Source organism: Mustela nivalis (genome assembly GCF_964662115.1).
Source record: "Mustela nivalis genome assembly, chromosome: 12".
NCBI lineage: Eukaryota > Metazoa > Chordata > Mammalia > Carnivora > Mustelidae > Mustela > Mustela nivalis.
This window is the reverse complement of record NC_139031.1, coordinates 90,740,076-90,761,576: the sequence shown is the minus strand read 5'-3', so window position 1 is coordinate 90,761,576 and position 21,501 is coordinate 90,740,076. Positions and strand designations below refer to the sequence as shown.

Sequence of the window (21,501 nt, the reverse complement as noted above, 5' to 3'; positions counted from 1 at the left end):
TCCTAACAGAAATAACACCTCCACAACAATGAGCACACCTATGGGCAGATCTTGATTCCTAGATACCATTTCCACTGAAAGCAACCAGGCTCCTCGGACTAATGTCTGGTTCCAGATGGGCCGGGGCAGGAAAGCAAGAGAATAGCCTAGAACATCTTGGAGCAAATGTAACCAAGAGCTCAGGGTACTGGGGACTAGTCAAAAGTCACCGGCCACATGCCAACGTGAATACACTGAACAGAACTGAACTGCCCTTAAAAATAGTTAAGATGGTAAACGGTAGGTTATGGGGTTTTGACCGCAATTAAAAATAAAGACACCAGATGGGGCACCTGGGTGGCTCAGTGGGTTAAAGCCTCTGCCTTCGGCTCGGGTCATGATCCCAGGTTCTGGGATCGAGCCCCATGTCAGGCTCTCTGTTCAGCGGGGAACCTGCTTCCTCCTCTCTCTCTCTCCTTGCCTGCCTCTCTGCCTACTTGTGATCTCTGTCTGTCAAATGAATAAATAAAATCTTTAAAAAATAATAAATTAAAAATAAATAAATAAAGACAGACACCAGAGCCAGCCCACAGTGGCTCCCCAACATCAGGCCCTCCGCTCAGCAGGGAGTATGCTTCTCCCTCTCCCTCTGCCCCTTTCCCCACTAGTGTGTGTGCGCTCTCTCTTGCTCTCTCTCTGAAATAAATAAAATAAAATAAAATAAAATAAAATAAAGCAGAAACCTGGCTGGGGCACATGGGTGGCTCAGTTGGTTGAGCATCTGTCTCCAGATTTCACCTCAAGTCATGATCTCAGGGTCATGGGATCAAGCCCCAGGTCAGGCTCTGCACTCAGTGGGGAGTTGGCTTGGGGCTCTCTCCTCTCCTTCTGTCCCTCTACCCTGTATGCTCACTCTCTCTAATAAATAAATCTTAAAAAGAAAAATGCAGAAACATGGCAAGTGGTGAGTCAGCTTCACCAGGAATGGAGCAAACAGACCTTGATCAACAAGTCTGGGTGCAGTTTGTGAATCATGTGGCAATACAGGATTGATGTGAATTTCCTGACTGAATGGTCTGAGGACAGTGGTCCTTGTATCAAGAAAACACACGCTGTGGGCGCCCGGGTGGCTCAGTCGGTTAAGCATTTGCCTTCAGCTCAGGTCATGATCACAGGGTCCCAGGATCATGCCCTGCATTGGGTTCCCTGCTCAGTGGGAAACCTGCTTCTCTCTCCCTCTAATGCTCCCCCTGCTTGTGCAGTCTCTCTCTCTCTAATAAATAAATAAAATCTTTTAATTAAAAAAAAGAAAGCACACACTGAAGGAAGAAGGGTCATGGAACATCATGTCTGCAATTTTTTTTTTTAAGATTTTTACTTACTGGGACGCCTGGGTGGCTCAGTGGGTTAAGCCGCTGCCTTCGGCTCAGGTCATGATCTCGGGGTCCTGGGATCGAGTCCCGCATCGGGCTCTCTGCTAAACGGGGAGCCTGCTTCCTCCTCTCTCTCTCTCTGCCTGCCTCTCTGCCTACTTGTGATCTCTCTCTGTCAAATAAATAAAAATAAAATCTTTAAAAAAAAAAAAAGATTTTTACTTACTTATCTATTTATTTGAGAGAGAGAGCACGAGCAGGGGGAGGGAGAGGGAGAAGCAGGCTCCCTGCGGAGCAGAGAGCCTGACATGGGGCTTGATCCCAGGACCCTGAGATCATGACCCGGGCTGAATGCAGACACTTAACTGACTGAGCCACCCAGGTGTCCCAAGCAATTGCTTCTTAAATGGGTTAGAAATGGTAATACTTGGGAATCTGGGTGAAAGGTCTCTGAGTACCCTGTGCACTCTTCATGCAACTTCTTTGTAAACTTAACACTGTTTCTATACAAAAAGGTAAAAATTCAATTGTCTACAGCAAAACTAATAACTGTTGGCTTGACTGCGCGTGCAGGACTGCGCGTGCAGGACTGCCAAGAGCTCTGCAAAGACAGGCGGCGGCAGCCGTGCAGCACTCCTGCCAACCGGCTCCTGCGGTCCACAAGAAAGCACGGCAGGGGCTCACACTGTCTGCGACAGGCGGCAGCTAGCAACACCATGAACCGGCTAGCAACACCATGAACCATACAAGCACTCAACCCAAAAGCAGACCAATGACGGAGGAACAGAGCACAAGAGAAACAGAAAGCAAATGGGGATGTGGCCAACAAACACAAACCTATCAATAATTACACTCGCTTCGAAGCAGAACCGAAAGGTGCAAGTGTCAGACTAGATTAAAAAGGTGTAACAAGGGGCACCTAGGGGGCTCCGTCGGCTGAGCCTCCAGTACTTGGTTTCAGCTCAGGTCATGATGTCAGGGTCCTGGGATAGAGCCCCGGGTCAGCCTGAGCTTCAGCGGGAAGCCTGTTTGTCCCTCTCCCTCTGTCCCTCCCCGACTCATGCTCACTCACTCTCTCTCTCTCAAATAAAGAAAGTCTTTTTTAAAAAAGAACTCACCACTGGGGCACAGGCTGGCTCAGTTGGTAAAGCACACAACTCCTGATCCCGGGGTTGTGAGTTCAAGCCCCATGCTGGGTGTGGAGCCCAATCAAACACAAATTAAACAAATACAGCAATGATTTAAAAAAAAAAAAAAGATGAAAAAAATTAAAAATTTTTAAAAAAATTAAAGAAAGGACAATCCACCATTCTCTGAAAAGACTGAAAACACTGCTCCCTTTTCCAGCTACATGGCTGTGTGAGGCCAGATTTCCTACACACACACATACATACACATGACACACAGCAACAGATTGAACTCAGGCGCAGACAGGACAACCCCACTGTCTGCTGTCCATCCAGACAATAAGGAGAGTCCCACAACCATTACGAGGAAAATAAAAGCAAGCGAGGCGGTACTGCTCTATTAACGTCAAGCGAAAAGAACTCAAAACGAGAAACATTACCACAAATAAAGACGGTCATTTCACGATGAAAGAGACTCATTTCAATGAGACATAACGATCCTAGAATGTGTAGGTACTTAACAACAAAACACATGAAGCCCAAACACACAGAACCACGAGGAGAAACAAATCCGAGACACCTAGAGCTTTGATGACCACTCGCTAAGTAACTGGCAGAGCTGCACGCAGTTCCCCAGGGAGCGGTTTGGCGATGTCTTACGAAGTTCGATACATAGCTACCACATAAATGGCAACTCAGTTATTAGGTATTTACCCAAAAGAAATGGCCACATGTGTCCATGCAATGACCCCGTTCACAAATGCTCACAGCTTTCCGCGGGAATACAAGACCCGAGAGCACCTGACACCCAGCAACAGGCCATGGCATAGACGTACAGTAGACTGCCATTCAACATCACGGGTGAGTGAAGGGTCCCTGAACAAAAGAATATGCCCAGCCTGGGGGCGCCGGGGTAGGTTGGGACTAAGGATCTGCCTCTAACTCAGGTCATGATCTTGGGGTCCTGGGATCAAGCCCGCATTAGGCTCCTTGCTCAGCAGGGGAGTCTGCTTCTGCTTCTCCCTCTCCTGCCCTGCTCGCACTTGCCTCTCAAATAAATCAAATCTTAAAAAAAAAAAGGAGTACGTACTGCCTGAATCCATGTGTGTGAAGTTCTCGAACAGAAATCAATCCCGATGGGCCATCTACAGTGCCAACCATCAGAACAGCGGCTGCCTCGGGGGAGGGGAAGGCATCCTAGGAGGCACCTTCTGAGTGATGACAATGGTCTGTTTCTTGGCAGGGCTTCCGGATGCACAAGTGTACAAAGCTGTTAAAACTTAGCTAATGTACTTCTAAGATGCGTATGTTTCAGTCTGTGTAACTTTTATAGCAAAAGAAAACCGGAAACGATATTGAGCCCCAGCTACTGACAAGCGTGCTGAAGCACCCAGACAGGAGTGGAATGGTGTCCGTAACTGACCCTGAAATGCACCAGAGAGGCAGGGCGAGGGTTCGGGCGGGCTCAGTGGTACATGGGTAGGTGTGCATAACAAATGTTAATGGCAGAATCTACATGGTGGGTGGACAGGGATTTGCTGTAAAATCCTTTCAACTCTGCTGGATTCAAGAAGGTTCACAATCAAATGCTGGGGGGCGGACTGCACAGTCTTCTTCCACGGAGGAGGCTAAAGATTCAATCCTGGGGGAGAGGAGCCTTCTTCTTTTTTTAATAGATTTTATTTTTTTATTTGACAGGGAGAGATAGAGAGAGCACAAGCGGGAGGAGGGACAGAAGGAGAGGGAGAAGCAAGCTCCCCGCCGAGCTTGGGAGCCTGATGCAGGGCTCCATCCCAGGACCCTGCAATCACCACCAGAGCTGAAGTCAGAAACTTGGCCAACTGAGTCACCCGAGCATCCCGGAGAGGAGGCCTAATGGGACCTGGCATGGGCCTGACCTCCACGTAGGAAGGTTGGGTCGGTTTACTTAACAAATGTTAATGGCAGAATCTACGTGGTGGGTGGACAGGTGGACAGGACACCGCAGAATGTACACGGGTGACAGTCATTGAGAGGGACATGTCTCCTGGCAGTTAGACCTGGGACATTTGCTGACATGTGACCAGCAGGGTGAGAGACCTGCCACATGGTCTGTCCAAATATTAGATTCATAAACTGCATCCCCGCCAGGTAGACAGTGAGGGAAAATGGAATGTTCTAGAGCACTCAGGACTGCAGAGTTAATGGTAAGGACACACAGGAGGCACACTGGCTTGTGGGTCCAACAGTGCGGGAAACTACAGTAAAGAAGTGTCTTTCTCCCCAGAGTCACGAGTGGCAGCAGGTGAATCAGCGGGTCCCACACGAGGGAGCAGCTCCACACGAAAGGACAAGAGTTCGCTTGTCCACACCCACGGTGCTCCCTTTCAGAGTGCAAGGATCCTTCCCGCCTCCAGGTTACAAGACACCCACCTTCCTAAGCCTCAAACAAAAGCCTAAATCCCCATGTCCGGCTGCACTTGGTGAAGCAGATTAGTCCCACTGCACGCATCCAATCCCCACAATCAAATGTCTTAATTCTTGGCACAAGCCCGGCCAAAAAACACCACTATTCAGGCATGCTTAGGAGGAAAAAGTAACATTTCTGGCCAGCAGAGCACAGCACAGGTCATCCTGTGACCCTGAGCAGCCTGTCTGTGCGTCAGGTGACCATGGAGACCAGGTGCTCAGAACCTCTGGGTGAGACCGAGACCAATTCCCCCCAACATGGTCCTTGCACAGGACTCCCGCCACACCTCCCCGATCTCCAGGGTTTGCCTCCAAACAACCTGAGTCTGCTTTCACAAAGCCAGGGACCAGGCAGCACACACACACGGTTCTTCCTCAGCCTGGACGCCCCAGATCCAGGCGTGGCAGGGCCGGTGCCCGCACCCCCGAGGCCTCTCCTGGGTGTGGGAACAGCGTCTCCTCCCCTTGTCCTCATGTGGTCATCCCTCCGTGCGTGTCTGCACCCCGACGTCCTCCTCTGATGAGGATCCCAGTCACACTGGGGTAGAGCCTGCCCTAGTGACCTTGTTTTGCCTCAATCACCTCTTTAAGAGCCCTCTCCAAGTACAGTCCCTTTCTGAGGTCCCGGGGAACCTCGGGGCTTCACCCTGTGGATTTGGCGGGGAAAGGTTCAGCCCAGAGCATGTGGGGAGCAGCGGTAGACAAGTAACAAGCTGCAGTGCACCGAAGGTATTAGAAGTTGGGGCAAAGAAGCTTTATTTAAGGATTTTCTCTACGCTTGTCCTTGATGCCTTCACAACAAAAAGGGTTTGCCATTTGCCCTCATCAAAGTGCGCTTTCTTTGAACTTCCACTCTCGTGGGTCCTCCGAGCCCCACTTCCAGCTGTGACCACAGAGCTCATCTGTGTCCCCACATCTGGTCCTGGCACTCGGTCGGCACCAGGGAAGAGCTGTTACAGGGAGCAACAAACAGCCCAGCAGCTTCTGCCCCACCCCACCACCCCACCCCCCGGCCCAGGGCCCTCCCAGCACCTCGGGGGCCCCGGCTCCTGAACAGCACGCACACGGGCCCATGTGGGGCGAGCTGGCGCCCACTGCATCCCCTTCTCCCACACCAGGTGGGCACCTGCTCTCCAAGCAGGATGCAGCGGCCCCAGCCCTGCTTCGCATGGCACAAAGCATGTCCTGGGCACTGGGATAAGGGAACAGGAGGGTCTCACGCTGCTGGCTCCACAGGACTTAAGGGTGGCGGCTGACTCCCCACAGAGTGGGGATGAGCCAAGCTGGTGGGGCCGACAGGAAGGAAGACGCAGGAGAGCCACAGGGACTGCGGTCACCAAGCCCATCGCTACAGAAGGCGCTGGTCCCTGACCTCACAGGCACAGTGCTGATGGCTCCCCTCGCTTCACAGCGGTCCACTTGGTGGTACCATCTCTGAAAGAAATGTGTTTCTCTCCAGGATGTTCCTCCTGAGTGATGTTCCGAGCCATAGCAAAGAGGCACCGTGAGTTTTGGGCCACTGGCACGGCGAGCGGGTCATGGGGTCTGGAGGTGGCGGGGACTCTACAGTTCTTCACATTGGAAACTAATAAATACAGGTACGATGGAAACAGCGACTCTCCAAATCAGAGAGGACACCTTTGTCTCCCAATGTCAGGCATGTCTCGTGACTGCTGGCCTCCCTGGGCTCGTCCGCTGGCTGCTGGGCCTATGGTCCCTGCCCGGCATCTCCCAGCTCGGTGGCACTACACAGTCACCCAAGAGTCCCTGTGAAACTGACTGAGAGGCAAGACAAAACAAGGCACAGGGGCGCCTGGGTGGCTCAGTGGGTTAAGGGTTAAGCTGCTGCCTTCAGCTCGGGTCATGATCTCAGGGTCCTGGGATTGAGTCCCGCATCGGGCTCTCTGCTCAGCGGGGAGCCTGCTTCCTCCTTGCTCTCTCTGCCTGCCTCTCTGCCTACTTGTGATCTCTCTCTGTCAAATAAATAAATAAAATCTTAAAAAAAAAAAAGAAAAAAAAACAAGGCACAGACCCCAAAGTCCCTGTGTTACCCCATGTTACAACTGTGACATGTCATGACTGACCATTGCTTTTTGTGGTTCTTTTTTTTTTTATTTTATTTATTTGACAGACAGAGATCACAAGTAGGCAGAGACGCAGGCGGGGGCGGGGAGGGGAGCAGGCTCCCCCGAGCAGAAAGCCCAATGCGGGGCTCGATCCCAGGACCCTGAGATCATGACCCAAGCTGAAGGCAGAGGCTTAACCCACTGAGCCACCCAGGCGCCCCCTGGCCGTTGTTTAATGGGAGAGAAGAGAGTAAAAAACTCACAGTGCATTGCTTATATGAAGTACCATTTCCTTAAATTCTCATTTCAGCTATACACACACACACACACACGCCTGTGGATAAGGCTGCCTGACATCTGGAGACAAAGGTGTAAAGACACTGGTCCAGCCAAGCCCCCAGTTCCTCACAGACACCACCTGATGGAAGGTCCAGCAGCTACCGGAGCTGACGGCCAAGGGCCCATAACTTGGGGGGCTGTTTTCTCCCCACTTTTTATATGAAAACTCAAAAATTCACACAAGTGAACAGAATAATGGATGAGGAAGACCCATGACCAGAACATTCCACTATCTCCCCTCTGTTTTGTTTCTTGTCTGGGTAAAGCCAGTCTCAGGCATCCCACCATTTTACCTATAAACAGGTCAGCGTGGAGGTCTACCAGCTCAGAATTCAGCCACACGTAATACGGACATTATATGCCACAAAATTAGCAATAACTCCCTGCTACTACCTAACACCCAGGCCTACATTTCCAGAGTACCTTATAGCCTTTCTTTATTTACATTTATAGAAAGCACAATAAAGTCACCCAACGTAAAAATATTTAACCATTCAGGATGAAAGCCCAGCCACCGGAGGGGTGACCAGCAGCAGCAGAAGCTGGGCCCGAACCGCACAGAGGCCTGGTGGTGACCTCCCATGGCCTGGGGTCCTCATCTAGTCAAGCATACAGTCCAACTCATGCGTACACCTAAGCTTCTCACAAAAAGGAATTATATCCTGACAGAACAGGGTCAGAACTCGTGGAACTTGGGTCCATTTTATAAGGTGGCAACATTATTCTCCAAACCCCAAATCAGGACTTGTGGTCTGAGACATAGCAGTCACTCTGGGGACATGTGGCGGGGAGAGTGGCCCCCTGTGGTCACTCCTACTCCCCAGGCCCCATGCCTCTAGCAGCCAGTGGACTTGCTGGTGCACACACATGCATCCCCCAGATGTACCAGGACCGGCTCCTCCCACTACCTCATCACCCAGAACTTTCCATGGGACATTACAGGGGCTCCGGTCACCCTCATCCTATGTGCCAGGGGAGCCTAAGAAAGGACAGGGCTGGGGGCACCTGGGTGGCTCAGTCAGCTCAGCAGCCTATCCCTGATTTCGGCCCATTTCATCATCTCAGAATGGTGAGATCAAGCCCCGTGTCAGGCTCTGTGCTGGGCATGGAGTCCGCTTAGGATTCCCTCTCCCTCTCCTCCTGCGCTGCTCAAGAAAGAAAGAAAGGATGGAGCTGTGCCTGGGGCCACAGCTCACCGCCTCCGGTGCTGAGGAAATAACAGGCCACATTACAACACACCTGAACAACTGCCCAAGAAAGCCCAAGCACAAGTGTCTGAAGGCCTGAAGAGGCCTAACCGTCCACAGCTTTAAAGGTTAAATCTGGGGCGCCTGGCTCACTGGCTCAGTACAGATGCGACTCTGGATCTCGGGGTCAGGAGTTCAAGCCCCATGATGCGCCGAGAGCTTACTTTAAAAAAAAATTAAAATAGAAATTAAAAATAAAGGTTAAAACTGCAATGTTGAGGGGCGCCTGGGTGGCTCAGTGGGTTAAGCCGCTGCCTTCGGCTCAGGTCATGATCTCGGGGTCCTGGGATCGAGTCCCATGTCGGGCTCTCTGCTCAGCAGGGAGCCTGCTTCTCTCTCTCTCTGCCTGCCTCTCTGCCTACTTGTGAGATCTGTCAAATAAATAAATAAATAATCTTTAAAAACAAAATAGCAAACTGTACTTTCTTTCCAAAATATTATTTATTTGACAAAGAGAGCGTGCACAAGCGGGGGAAGGGGGTGTGCAGGGCGGATGGTAGAGGGAGAAGCAGGCTCCCCACTGAGGAGGGAGTTTGATACAGGACTCCATCCCAGAACCCTGGGATCATGACCTGAGTCCAAGGCAGATGCTTAACCCACTGAGTCCCTCAGGTGCTCCCAAACTGTACTTTCATAAAACTATTAGATCATTATTTCTGCTATTTTAGCTTGAATTTGGGTATAACTTTTAAAATAGATCAATCTGGTTAACATAAGCACCAAGGGTCATGAGCTGGCGGTGACCTCACACTAAACGGAGGAGCAGAGCAGAAAGGCTCTGACTGCTTGAGACTGGCAAAGAGCAAGAAGGAAAGTGTGCTAAGTTGTGGCCTGAATAGGAATTCCCGCCCCAGAGCTGTCTGCTGGCCTGCCTATGGGAAAATGAGCTAGGGCAGGGGCCTAATACAGAGAAAACACAGAACTCTTGTGTTAGGCAATCATGTAACAAGTGATTATCGTCTCTAACAGACACAATGACATTCATCATTAACCTTCTCTAGGCCTAAATCTTCACACGGCCCCCACTTCAAAAATTCTTGAGTTTCACTGGCTTCTCACTTCTATTTCAGGAATGTCCCACTGATTCTTCATCTCTCCCAACGTTGCTGAATATTCTAATGTTTCTACCAAACCTCATAGAGGGCTCTGAAGTCCATCAGTCTATCCCATGCTTCTTATCACAGAACCAGGTTAGCCTCCGTGGGAAGGGAGGGACCCTGCTCAGCCAGCTCCGTCTGGTCTGAGTGTGGAAGATGCTTTGAGGCCAAGACTGGTGACCCGCTGGGCCAGGAGCAACGCTGGCAGCCCAGAACGCTGGGGACAGGCCATCTCCTGTGCGGGTCCTGGCCCACCTGCCTGCAGCAGGGAAGGAGGCCGTGGAGTGACTTTCTTCTGGAGCCTTCTACCGGCTGTGGCAGAAACATTCAACTCAGCTCTCCCCTTCAGGTTGGGCAGCATCTCTCCGCTGTCTAGCGCCTGCAGGCTGAATCACTTTCTCGGGCTGTTTTCCAGACTTGGGTATCTGCAGCTGGTACCACACTTTAATTAGACATAACACAACACGTTGCCGACATAACACAACAAGGAGGAAAGAAAGTGAGGGAAAAGCACCCCCCGATCCGTGGAGGGCCACCGGGGCCACACGGATTTCAAGCACAACCTTTCAAGAGTGGAGCATCTTGGGAAACAAGGGGATGAGTCCGCTGCCCTCAGCTGGCTCGGGCCAGCACAGGCTGTGCGACCAGAGGACCTACCCAAGCCTGTCTGAGATCTGCACACAGAAGCGCACACTAACGAAACCCAGCGCGTCGTTAAGTCCTCTACCTGAAAGAGAAATTGCGCTCAAACCGTTCTGCACTTCAGTGGCAGCCGAGCTACGACGGTCTACCGAAACGAGAGTGACGTTATCAGCCACTCGGGCCGGTAAGGAAGACCACATCTTGGAAGACCACAGAAACCGAGGAGTCCCCTGAACTATGTCCGAAATGCAGCCGCCGACGGAGCGTGCCCGGAGCGGCGCGGCGGGTCGAGCAGGGCCGAGCGCGGCGGCCCGGAGGCGCACCGTGCGCGTGTGCGCGGCACCACGAAACCCGAGGCACCGAGCGGCCCCGCTCTGCACGGGGCGGACTCCCCATTGTCTCCCAGACACCGGCCCTGGAAACTTTCCGGCGCCGCGGCGGGCCGGCCCCTCCGCAGCCCCTGCGCCCTGCGCTGCCGGCCCAGCCATGTGCAGAGCCGGGGTTGGGGGACCCACTGACCGGAAGGGGCGGAAAGGCGTGGCTCCTTCCTCCCCCGCCGCGCGGCCCGACCGGAGGACCACCTAACCCCATTGTCCGGGGGTTCGTCTCCCGGCCCATCCGCGGAGCCCGACGCCCGCGGCCCAGCGCCGGGCCCGAGCGCGCGGCTCCCCTGGGGAACCCCGGCCTGCCGGCCGCCCTCTACCCCCAAGAGTGTGCGCCCCCGACTGTCCCACGCCTGACCTCACATCTAACCTCCCCCCGTGGGACCGCCCAACTCCCAGCGCCGGCCGTCCGTCAGCGCAACCCCGGGGGAACTCCCAGTCCACCCCCGGCGCCCGCCCCGCCGCCCCGCTCCGGGGTCCAGCCCGCCCCCCGCCCGACTCAGGAGCGCCCGCCCTCGCACGCTCACCTTCTTGCCCTTCTTGCCCTCCTCCTCCATGTCGCCGCGAGCGGCCCCCGCGGCCCGGCCCGCCCCGGGAGCCCCGCGCCGCCCGTGGCCGCTACATGCTCGCCCGGCCCCGCGGCCGCCGCCGCCGCCGCCGCAGCTCCTGTGCCTCCCGCCCGCGCGGCCGCACTCTCCGGCCGCGGCCGCCAGGGGACGTCCGCGCCCTGCACCCCACACCCCACACTTCCGGGCCGAGGAGCGGCCCCGCCCCGCGCCCCGCCCCGCGCCCCGCCCCCATGCCTCAGGGCCGCCGGGAACGCGCCCGCCTGGCCCCGCCCCCTCACGGCCACGGGATCGCGCCTGCCGCTCCCCAACCCCGCCCCACGCCCTTCAGAGAGGACGAGAGCGCGCCTGCCCCGCCCCGGATCCGTCTCCAGCCCGTCAAGGCCGCAAGACCGGCTCCAACTTTTCAATTCTGCCGCCATCTTTAAAGCAGTCAACTTCCCGGCCTGCCTCGCGCTCGGGAGGCCACGCAGAGGCCTACAGGAAACGGAGGGAGGGGCTAGCCAGAAGGTGAGGGGTGTGGCCGGTGGGGAGGGGCCACTGGAGGGGCCGGACTCGCGGGAAGGGCTATGGGTAAGGTGAGGGCATGGCCGGTGGGGAGGGGAGGGCTGGAAGGCGGGGCCTGCGGGACTAGCAGGGAGGCAGGGCGGCGGGGCGGCAGCAAGGTGGAGGACAGGGAAAGAGAAGAGGCAGCGCTGGTGGGAAGAAGGGGGCTATCGGGAAGGGGCGGGGCTTGCGGGAAGGTGAGGGGGGATCTGTGGGGAAGGGGCTAGGACGGCAGGAAAGGGGGGACCGGATGGGGAAAAGGGCGGGGCTGGCAGGAAGGAGGCGGAGCCTACGAGATGGGGCGGGGCCGGTGGGGAGAAGAGGGCCGGGCGAGGAGGGACGGGGCCGCAGGACGGGGAGGACCGGCTGGGGGAGGGGGCGTGGCCAACGGGAAGACAGTGCGTTGGGCGTGGCCAGCAGGCGGGGCGGGGCCTGCGGGGCAAAGCCCCCTCCTTTCTGACTCTCGGTTTGCCGGGCGGTTCCGGGGCCCCCGTGAGGCCCCTTCTGAGACCTGCCCGCGCCAGCGCCCGTCACTCCGACTCCGAGGACGGCGGAGATGCGGGCACAACGACGCCTGGGCTCTGCCCGAACACACGTGGCCCCTCAGCAGCGCCTGGGACAACCGCCCCTTCACAGCGGAGTCCGGGCGGGCCGCAGGGCTGCCCGCCAGCTGCAGGCAGGAGTCCGCGGCCACTGGCCACGATGTCGCCACCAGCCGCGCTGCCAGTAAGAGCCTGCGGGCCGCTGGACGGCGGACCGGTCCTCGTCTCGGCTTCCGTCTTCCGGCGCTGCTGCTGCGCCGGGGCGCAGCGTGTGACCTCCGGCTCCCGGCGCACTCGCTCCTACTCCGCCCGACGGAGCCCGGCCCTCTGAGCGCTCACCCGGCACCGCAGCGCTGAGCCAACGGGGCCGCTGGGAGGCGGCGCGGCAGGAAAGGGCTTTGCGGCCTGGCTCCGGGAGGTCCTGGGCGGGCACCTGCAGAGTCAGAGGCCTCCTCGGCGTCCGCCTCCCCGCATCGAGCCCAGCTCCTAACAGCTCCTTCCAGCTCCGGCGAGCGCCTTCCTCACGTACGCAAGGCCGCGCGCCCTGAGCAGCTTTCCCTGCACTCTAGAGGGACGGCCAGCAAGTCCTGCGGGCGCTTCTCCACCTTCGGTGGGCTCCGTTAGCTGGCGAGGCTCTCTCCCACGAAGCTGGATCTCAGCCCTGAGGGTGACGGGGTTTCCTCCCTGGGAGCGTTCTCTCAGCCTTCAGAATAGCAGCTGCTTCTCGTATCTTCAGGATTTTCTTTTCTTTGGCAATCCCTTGTGACCCTCATCCCCTATGATACTTAACGATTCTTTATATTAAACCTTTCCTGTACCCTGTTTCTGTCTCCTGATTGGACCCTAGTTGATAGTCTCAAGCAGCCCCAAAGAATTCCAGCCCCTTTGGCACATAAAGCGGCTGCAGGTGAAACCTTCTCTGCTCCTTCAAACGCAAGACCGGGGCAGTGGCCTGACCATCCGCTGCACAGAGGCCTGACCATCCCCATCTCCCACTCAGGTGGCGATGCAGCCAAGAACACTACTCCTATTAGCTTGTGTTTTGGGAAAAACCCACTCTCCTCCTGCATCTCAAAAGAAGTGCTCTCAACCCTTCTTTTTTTGAGGGGGGGGGTCTTTCTTACTCATTTGACAGAGGGAGAGGGCACAACAGGGGGAGTAGCAGGGAGAAGCAGGCTTCCTGCAGAGCAAGGAGCCCAGTGCAGGACTCGATCTCACAACCCTGAGATCATGACCTGAGCCAAAGACAGAGGCTTAAACAACTGAGCCACCCAGGCGCCCTGCCCTCAGCACTTAGATGTGTGAGGGCTTTCCCCACAACAAGCAATTCTGTGACATCAGCTGGGTGTCCCACACTTGAACTCACTCTGGCACCATCTACCTAGATATGGCATCGGATCCCACAGGTTGAGGGCTCGGTCCCACAAGAACCCACACACACACTTCAGATGCCAACAGCAAGTCCAAGCTGTTACCTGTGCTGACTAACTGCCTATGAATCGGGGTTCCCAAGATCCTCCCTCGGGTTCAATGAGCCTGCTAGAGTGCTCACAGAACTCAGGAGAAGCGTCTACCCACTGATCACCAGTCATCCTAAAAGGACATGATAAAGGGTACAGGGAAACATCCAGATGAAAGAGATGCCAAGGGCAAGGTGTAGGGAAGGGCACATGGAGCTTCCGGGCCCCTCGAGGTGTGCTGCTCAACCAGCACCTCCACGTGCTCGCCAGCCCAGAAATTCTCTGTGCCCCCATACTATCGGTTGGGAGAATAATGAACACCAACCAAATGAGAATAAGCAAAGGCTATTTGTGCAGAGGCTGCTCTAATGGAGACAGTGCATCCCTTGGATGGGCCAAGGCCCAAAGGCAGGCAGTGGGGGAGAGACTTCGTGGCGGAAAAAGGGGGATTCAGGGGTGCCCTGCTGGGGGCTATGGGGCTGAGGCGGAACAAAAGTGGGCATCGACCGAGTGCTGGCACATCCATCTAGTGGATTGTGCCGGGGTGCTGTGCGGCTTCCCAGGCCATCACTAGATACAGTGGTCTGAATTCCAGCAGCTGGCCTCCTGGGCTTCCCAGGGTCCTAGGATCAAGTCCCACAATGGACTCCTCGTTCAGTGGGGAGCCTGCTTCTAGCTCTGCCTGCCACACACCACCCCCGCCTCCTTGTGCACTCTGACAAATGTTTTTTAAAAATAAAATAATCTCTGGTGCACCTGGGTGACTCAGTGGGTTAAAGCCTTTGGGCGCCTGGGTGGCTCAGTGGGTTAAGCCGCTGCCTTCGGCTCAGGTCATGATCTCGGGGTCCTGGGATCGAGTCCCGCATGGGGCTCTCTGCTCAGCAGGGAGCCTGCTTCCCTCTCTCTCTGCCTGCCTCTCCATCTACTTGTGATTTCTGTCAAATGAATAAATAAAATCTTAAAAAAAAAAAAAAAGCCTCTACCTTTGGCTCAGGTCTTGATCCCAGGGTCCTGGGATCAAGCCCCACATCAGGCTCTCTTCTCAGCGGGGAACCTGCTTCTCCTCCCCTCTCTCTGCCTGCCTCTCTGCCTACTTGTGATGTCTGTCAAATGAATAAATAAAATATTTTTAAAATAAATAAATAAGTAAAATAATCTTTTAAAAAGTTATTCAGGGATGGGGCGCCTGGGTGGCTCAGTGGTTAAAGCCTCTGCCTTCGGCTCAGGTCATGATCCCAGGGTCTTGGGATCGAGCCTCGCATCGGGCTCTCTGCTCCGCAGGGAGCCTGCTTCCTCCTCTCTCTCTGCCTGCCTCTCTGCCTACTTGTGGTCTGTCTGTCAAATAAATAAAAAAAATCTTTAAAAAAAAAATGTTATTCAGGGATGCCTGGCTGGCTCAGTTGGTTCACCGACTGCCTTCGGCTTGGGTCATGATCCCAGGTGCTAGGATCAAGTCCCGCATCAGGTTCCCTGCTCATTGAGAAACCTACTTCTCTCTCTGCCTGCTGTTTCCCCTGATTGTGGACAAATAAAATCTTTTTTTTTTAATTTTTAAAAAGTATTCAGTGCAATCCCAAAGCTTACAAAATTTTCTTTCTACTCTCACAATGAGATGCAACCCAGATTTTTCTAGGGTTCTCTCTTTACAGCAGGCTAATAAACCACTTTATTGGATGCCTGGTTTGTCCCTGTTGGACCTAGCTGTTGGGTTTTTTCCCACCCAGCTCAAGTATCACCTCTTCCACTAAATCTCTGGATACAATTCTTCCCTCCTTCAGCCCCAGAGCACTTTCTGTGCATGTCCTGACGCTAGAGTTAGCCATGATATGACATTTCCTCTACTTGTCCTTTAGAGACTGTGTGGGATTCCTCTTTGCATCCAAGAAGCTCTAGCAAGACAAATGATAGGCACGTGAGACTAAGATGGGAGGGCACTGAGGTTACCCAGACAAGGTCTCAGACAGATGCCTTCTCACTAGACTGGAGTTTTCAAGAAAGCCCTGAACAACTGAAGATTTATCTTCAACTGGCCGCTCAAAGATGGTTTTCCCAGACTCACATCCTGGCCAGATTCCCATTAATTGGTGTGGGGTTGTTGCTGTTTGGTTTTAGTTAATCTTTTCCCTGTTCCCAAGGCTGCGAAGACTTCAGTGTTTTCTTTCTTGTCCCTCTCACCCATCCACTATCTCACTCGTGAGAACAAAACGGCAGATAACTAACTAGATGTCTCTGGGTTGTTCTTGACACATGCCATGCAGTACTTCATACCACGCTGTGCCCATGGTAAATCCAACCAGTTGGCTTGCTTAGTGAAGAAAAGAATTTCTTCAATCACTTCTGGTGAATTCTCAATGACTTTTTAACTTCGAGTTTCAGGCCCTGTACATGATGAACAACCAAACCCCAGAAGCACAACCACGCTCTGTAGCCTCCTGGGGGAGACCCCATGAGCTGTACTTTGGCGTCTCCTTGGCTCTAATTCTCTGTGTATCCTTCCAGAGTCAAATTGCAATATTCTCTTCAGGCAGACATCCCAGTTGACTTGGAAGAATAATGGGAGTTATTCTTTTGAGATGTGGATCTGGAGAAAGTTCTTTCCGACAGCCTGGTGGTTGAGAACTGCTGAGATGTCGGTCTCTGTCAGTCTCATGCAGCCTCCCTGTACTATGCAACTGAGCTTTGATTGTGTGGTTTTTAATATTTTGGCTCCCTTATTACTTGCGGGGGGGGGGGGGATTTCCATGGAGCATCTAGCGGTCTCCAATGAATTTTATCACCATTTTAGAAAACAAGCTTTTCTCTTTCAGTCCTCAGGGAGCCCAACTTTTGGGTCACACATGTAGACAGTAACAGCTACACCCTGCACCTCTATATCCACGACCATGTGCCTTCCCGGTTCTCTTCATGTCATGGCAGAGAGTTGGAAGGCAAACAACCTGCTCCAAGTCCTGGCGCCTAACTAGTCCTAGGTAACCTCTGGCTGAATGTTCTTCTCCTGGTAGCAATCCGGAAGGAATATTACTGCCGGGTCTCGACAGATTTAGTAAAATACATAATGGGATTTGTATATTAGGATGCATGGATGAATTTAGCAGGAGCAAAACAAGTTTCAAGCACTGCTCGGCTTCTTTACCTACAGAGCAAGTCCTCGCCTTCCCAGTCTGATGTTCAAGAGTCTGGCGTGTGCCCTTGCCACCCCTCTCGGAGAACACCTGCCCCCCTACCACGCTTCGCTCTGTCTCCAACAACCCGCACCCTCCCTGGCGCCCTCCTCGGTGGGTGGAGGTGGGGGTGGGGATCGAGTTAAGACCCAAATCTCCTCCCGACCCAGAGGACCTCTCCACAGAGGCAGAAGAGAAGATACTTTCATTAAACCAGAAAGTGGCGCGCATCCCGGGCAACCCGCTGAAGAGATGCGAGGGCAGAGCGCGACCTCGCCGTCCTGCGTGGCTCGGCGGACCCAGCCCCACGGCGGGCGGGGGGCCCTTAAGTCGTCGGGACACCGGGCGCCAGCGGGGCCTCCCGGGACGCGCACTGGTCCGCAGAGGGCAGTGCAGCGGAGGCCCGGGCTACGTGCGCCCCGATGTGAACCCGGAGGACGCGGCATCCCGCTCTCAACCCGGGCCCGCCACAGCCGTTAAAGGACTTCGGCCCGCGGCCGTACCCGCGCCCCGCGCCTCGCCTGACGTCACTGCTTCCGGCTTCCGGCGGCTGCGCCATGACGCAGCGCGCGGGTGTACGAGCCGGCGCCATGTGTCTCCAGCAGCGGCCAACCTCAGGGGGCCGTGGACATCCGAGGCCATCCGAGGCCGCCGGTGTATGCAGGCGGCCAACGCTCCCGACTGAAGCGGGATGAGGTCCGGCCGGGGTGCGGGCTGGCTGCGAGGGGATGGGGTCGTGCGGCGTGGGCGGACCGCTGTCCCCTCTCGCGGGGGTGCCCGGCCCCCGGCTGTCGCGGGAGGCCCTTGAACCCGCCCGGCCTGCGGCTGCAGAGTGCAAGCGGAGCGGCGGCCTCCACGCCGAGAGGACTGCGGGGAGAGGCCGCTCTGGGTAATGCTGGGCGGGCGGTTGCCCCGTGGGCTTGCGACTTGAGGGGTTTCTGTCCCGGGGTGTCGGGGTCGCCGGAGCCCCGCGGAAGGCCGCTGCTCCCGTCCGGCCCTCTCGCTAACGTTCCCCGACCGGGGGTCCCGTCCCGCGCTGCCCCAGCCAGCGAGCTGGCGTCCGGACCCCGTGCCCTCCGCCCGCGCACCCTCCGCCACCCCCCGAAAGAGTGCACAGAGCCGGGATCCTGCGCCGCAAGCCTCCAGCGTGCTTGGGTCTGCGGTGACCCTGTGCATTCCTGCAGCGCTTGCCAGAGCATCCTGAAACGGTTTGAGGCCTTGCCCTGCTCCGTCCAGAGCGAGGTTATAGAAATTTCAGACAGGCGTGCGTCCGGGCCGGGCCTCCTGCCGCTTGCAATCGCAGGAAGCTTCGTTGGTGGTTGAGTTCGGTTTCTTGCAGGGCTGCGGCGGGGGGTCCCCCGGAGAGCGGGCGAGCACCCCTGCCGAGTCCACTCTTCAACCTTCATTCTCCGCCCAGCTCAGACTTTTGAGCACCACCGTGAGGTGGTCTCGGGTCCAGTGCAGAACAGGGGCCCAGGGTCGCCCTGCCGGCCGCCCCAGGCCACCTTCTCCGATGCCAGCCCCGGAGGGAGTCGGGCATCCGGAAGGGGGTGGGAAGCGTAGGTGGTGGGAGATTCCCTTGGGAATCTGCCTGGGTGGGAGCGAGTGTTACCCGTGGGGGATGGGCCGGGATGCTCCTGGAGAAGGAGCGTGGAGAAGCTCGGGGGCTCTTCTGGGTGGCGGGTCACATCACATCTCCCTCAGACGTGGAGACTTCTGGCAAACGTGCGGTCTGCCTCTCCCGTCCAGGTGCAGACACTGAACACCGCAGCCTGCCGGTGGCACTGGGAAGCCAGTCCCTGAGGCTCCTGGGTCTGTGGTCCTGGGAGCAGGGCGCTGGCTGAACCCCAGCCCTCTTCTCAAGGATGCTGGAGCAGCAGACGGCCTCAGGGTGGACCAGGTAGTGCCTCCCTCCAGAGCGGGCCTGCTCTCTGCTGGGAGAGGTCTGGCCTGCCTGTCCCCCACGGCCACTGCATGCGCTGGCTGCCCCCTGGCTCCCCTGTGTTGCCCCGTGGGAAGAATCAGCTGTCTTTGTGTCTAATCAGTGAGCCTCATGTGTCCTGCCAGCATCCCTGCAACTGGGGGGCTACCTTGCTAGCCAGGGGGCAGAGGGCCAGGGGTGATGTCAGACCCACCACTGCTTCTGACTGGCAGCTCCCCCACCCCAGCAGGCTCTGCTCTGGGTCCCTGTGCCAGCACAGGACACGTGGCGTCTGCCCTTCCCCACTGCTCCAGCGGCTGGAGTGCCCAGGTCCCAGTGGAGAGTGCCAGGAGGTGGCCTGGTCCGTGTCGGCGGGGCTGATCTGGGATCTGCGGCAGTAAGTATGCTCCGGACGCCTGTGTCCATTCATTTCCACAAGCCCGTCCCATCTCCTGAGTCAGGCGATTGAGGCCCAGAAGGGTTCACTGGCTTCAAGCTCACGGCACTGGTTTTGGCCAGCGGTGGTCTCGTATCTGGACTCCTGCAGCCACAGTTCTGTGGTGCGGCCAACCTGCCACCATTTCCCCGGGACCCTGCTGGGTCAGTGGGGTATTGGCCTGGGAAGGTCAGGCTGCTGCTATGTGCCATCACAGAGACCTCCGCCCACTGTGGGGTCAGGAGGGGTTCCGGGTTCAGTCCCCTTCCGCCTCTCAGTGCAACCAGCATTTAGTCCCTGGCTGTGTGCTCAGGTCACTCATGTTCACAGCCGGCCTTCACGCTGTCCGCACGTGCCGCTGCCTTGTGCCTGAGGAAGTGGACCCTGGGGTGTGGCCTGCGCATGGACATGCCCCACAAGGTCGCTCGTGCACCCGTCTCTCTAAGCAGGTATGTTCCTCTCTGGTTCCCGTGCAGGGAGGTGAGGGGGCGTTTCTGGGTCGGGCCCAGGCTGGGGAGTGGGCGGCTCGGCGCCTGGTGTGCACATCCAACAGACGTTTCTTTGCCCCCAGGTTTGGGTGCCGCACTGTCCCGTTCCAAAACGAAGATCCTTGCTGTGCATCTTGTGTGCGGCAGAGGGGCGGTTAATAAAGCCTTCTCAGCGTGTGATGCGGCTGGCTTGTGTCCTTTCCATGTGCTCGATACGAGGAGCGGGCGCCCTGCCCATGAAGGGAGTGGTAGCCAGACTCCTTCCGCCCAGTCTTCGCGAAGTGCTGAGTGGGTGATTGGCTACCGGCACCTGCCACTGGGCACTTGCCCTGGGGATCCTGGATGGGTTCTGCTGTCTTGGCAGGCTCGTCTGCCTCTTGTCCTTGGCCCCAGTGTGGGTCGGACTTGGGAGCGAGGCTCATCTCAGCCATGGGCGTGCACACGGTTGGCGTCGTTTGAGAAGTAACATGTCCACACATAGCCGGACACTTCTACATTCGGTGTATTCCTGATGTCCTGGCACCCCTGACACACATACACCTGGTTGATGGGAAGAGGGGGAGGTGGCCTCCACGGTGCCCTTGTGGGGCCCTTCCATGCAGCAGCCTGTGGTTCCACATGTCCTGAGATGCAGTGGACCTGCCCTCCTCGGTCCCCCAGCAGAGATCCTCCCAATGGGTTTGTCCCAAGAGGACAGGAGACAGACAGGAAGAGAAGACATGCCGTGTCGCCCCAGCCTCTGGACAAAGGCATGGGCCTGGATCCTGAGCTCGCAGACTGCGTTTAGGGTCCAGATCACAGGGTGGCCGTGCCTTAAGCCAAGCTCCACCCAGGGGCCAAATCTCCAACCTCAGAAGGTCTGGATGTTTCTACCAGAAAAAAACCAGAAGCCATTCAGTGCCGTGCGAACTGTATCAAGCTGAGGTTTCACCGCACAGGCGGAGTTGTTCCTCTCCATTGAAGCCGGGGGCTGAGGGACCCCATTGGCTGGGAGGCTGGGGAAGTAAAACCCCAGGACCAGATGTTCTGAAGTGCTGGTGTGGAAAAGCCCTTCAAAAGCCCAGCCGCAGAGGGGATTCCCAGAGCTGGGATGATGACTACATCTTGAGGGAATGGTCAGGCCAACAGCCCCCCGCCCAGAGGATGGGGTGCAAGCCCAGACCATCAGGCTTTGGAGTAAGCACGTCCTTGTCTTACAGTGTGCCTTCGGCTCAGGTTGGAACCCGAATTGGGCTCTCTGCTCAGCGGGGAGCCTGCTTCCCTTCCTCTCTGCCTACTTGTGATCTCTGTCAAATAAAATTTAAAAAAAAAGAAAGACAATCATTTTGGCTCTTGAATGCGGGTTCCCCAAGGCAGCATGTGGATGACTCACTTTTGCCAAATACTCTGTCCTCCCCAGGGGTGTTGAGAGAGAAGTGCCTTCTTGGAGGGTGCATGGGGTCAAGGAGGCTGTCTGGGGACAAATCTGAGCCAGCCAGTCTGCGGCTTCTAATGGGGCCATGAGAGCGGAGTGGGACAGGTTGGAGGATGTCAGGGCCGGCCTTCCGGGTGACATCCAGGGCCCTGGGGCTGCAGCCAACTGTCTGCGGAACCAGACCAGACCGCCAGCCCTGCGGTGCAGTGTGACCGTGATGGGAGGGTGGTTTTGTCATTTACATCCTGGTATGGTCTTGCACACGT

The 21,501-nt window shown here is 56.2% G+C and overlaps 1 protein-coding gene and 1 long non-coding RNA gene across 4 annotated transcripts in view; one reads left to right on the top strand and one right to left on the bottom strand.

The window, feature by feature from the left end:
* CCM2 (CCM2 scaffold protein) overlaps positions 1–11,384 on the bottom strand; it is a 45,621-nt gene extending 34,237 nt beyond the window's left edge. For both annotated transcript variants that reach the window (XM_082692127.1, XM_082692128.1), the window contains exon 1: positions 11,229–11,384. In XM_082692127.1, the coding sequence (XP_082548253.1) occupies positions 11,229–11,258 (30 nt within the window). In that variant the 5' untranslated portion in view covers positions 11,259–11,384. The remainder of the gene's footprint in view (positions 1–11,228) is intronic.
* Positions 11,385–17,524: 6,140 nt separating this feature from the next.
* On the top strand, positions 17,525–19,996 carry LOC309844831. Of its 2 annotated transcripts, none has more exons than XR_014300921.1 (5): positions 17,525–17,865; positions 18,726–18,876; positions 19,148–19,294; positions 19,664–19,782; positions 19,905–19,996. It is a non-coding gene; the product is annotated as an uncharacterized lncRNA (long non-coding RNA). The 2 variants fall into 2 exon arrangements; XR_014300922.1 differs by having other exon boundaries at positions 19,145–19,294.
* Positions 19,997–21,501: the final 1,505 nt, after the last annotated feature.